Source organism: Parus major, unplaced genomic scaffold (genome assembly GCF_001522545.3).
Source record: "Parus major isolate Abel unplaced genomic scaffold, Parus_major1.1 Scaffold519, whole genome shotgun sequence".
Taxonomy (NCBI): Eukaryota; Metazoa; Chordata; class Aves; order Passeriformes; family Paridae; genus Parus; species Parus major.
In genome coordinates, this window is record NW_015379407.1 from 11,203 (window position 1) to 12,198 (window position 996).

Sequence of the window (996 nt, forward strand, 5' to 3'; positions counted from 1 at the left end):
AAATCCCAGATTTGGGGTGGGAACGCTGGGCTGGGATGATTCCAAGGCGGAATTCCGGCAGGGAACCGCATCCTGACGCTGGGCGAGGTGCCGAAGGAGCAGGTGTACGCGCTGAAGCTGAAGGGAATCTCCGTCTGCTTCTCCATGCTGAAGGCGGCGCTCAGCGGCAGCTACGTCAACTTCGGCGTCTTCCGGCTCTACGGGGACGACGCGCTGGACAACGCCCTGCAGACCTTCATCAAACTGCTGCTCTCCATCCCGCACAGCGACCTCCTGGTGAGCCAGCGGGAACAATGGGAACAATGGGAATAACAGGGAAAACAGGGAAAATGGGAATAACGGGAATAACGGGGTGTGTGGGAATACAGAGACCTGCTCTCCATCCCACACAGCGACCTCCTGGTGACCAGCGGGAACAATGGGAATAACAGGGAAAACAGGGAAAATGGGAATAACGGGAATAACGGGGTGTCTGGGAATACGGAGACCTGCTCTCCATCCCACACAGCGACCTCCTGGTGAGCCAGCGGGAACAATGGGAACAATGGGAATAACAGGGAAAACAGGGAAAATGGGAATAACGGGAATAACGGGAATAACGGGGGAATGGGAATAACGGGAATAACAGGGTGTCTGGGAATACGGAGACCTGCTCTCCATCCCGCACAGCGACCTCCTGGTGAGCCAGCGGGAACACCAGCGGGAACAATGGGAATAACAGGGAAAACAGGGAAAACAGGGAAAATGGGAATAACGGGGTGTCTGGGAATACAGAGACCTGCTCTCCATCCCACACAGCGACCTCCTGGTGAGCCAGGGGGAACAATGGGAATAACAGGGAAAACAGGGAAAATGGGAATAACGGGAATAACAGGAATAACGGGAATAACGGGGGAATGAGAATAACGGGAATAACGGGGTGTCTGGGAATACGGAGACCTGCTCTCCATCCCGCACAGCGACCTCCTGGTGAGCCAGCGGGAACAATGGGAATAA

General features: G+C 55.2%; 1 protein-coding gene across 1 annotated transcript in view; it reads left to right on the top strand.

The window, feature by feature from the left end:
* LOC107199239 (exportin-7-like) overlaps window positions 1-996 on the top strand; it is a 6,226-nt gene that overhangs the window by 2,676 nt on the left and 2,554 nt on the right. The window contains exon 2 of the mRNA XM_015616577.3: window positions 62-276. Within this exon, the coding sequence (XP_015472063.1) occupies window positions 62-276 (215 nt within the window). The remainder of the gene's footprint in view (window positions 1-61; window positions 277-996) is intronic.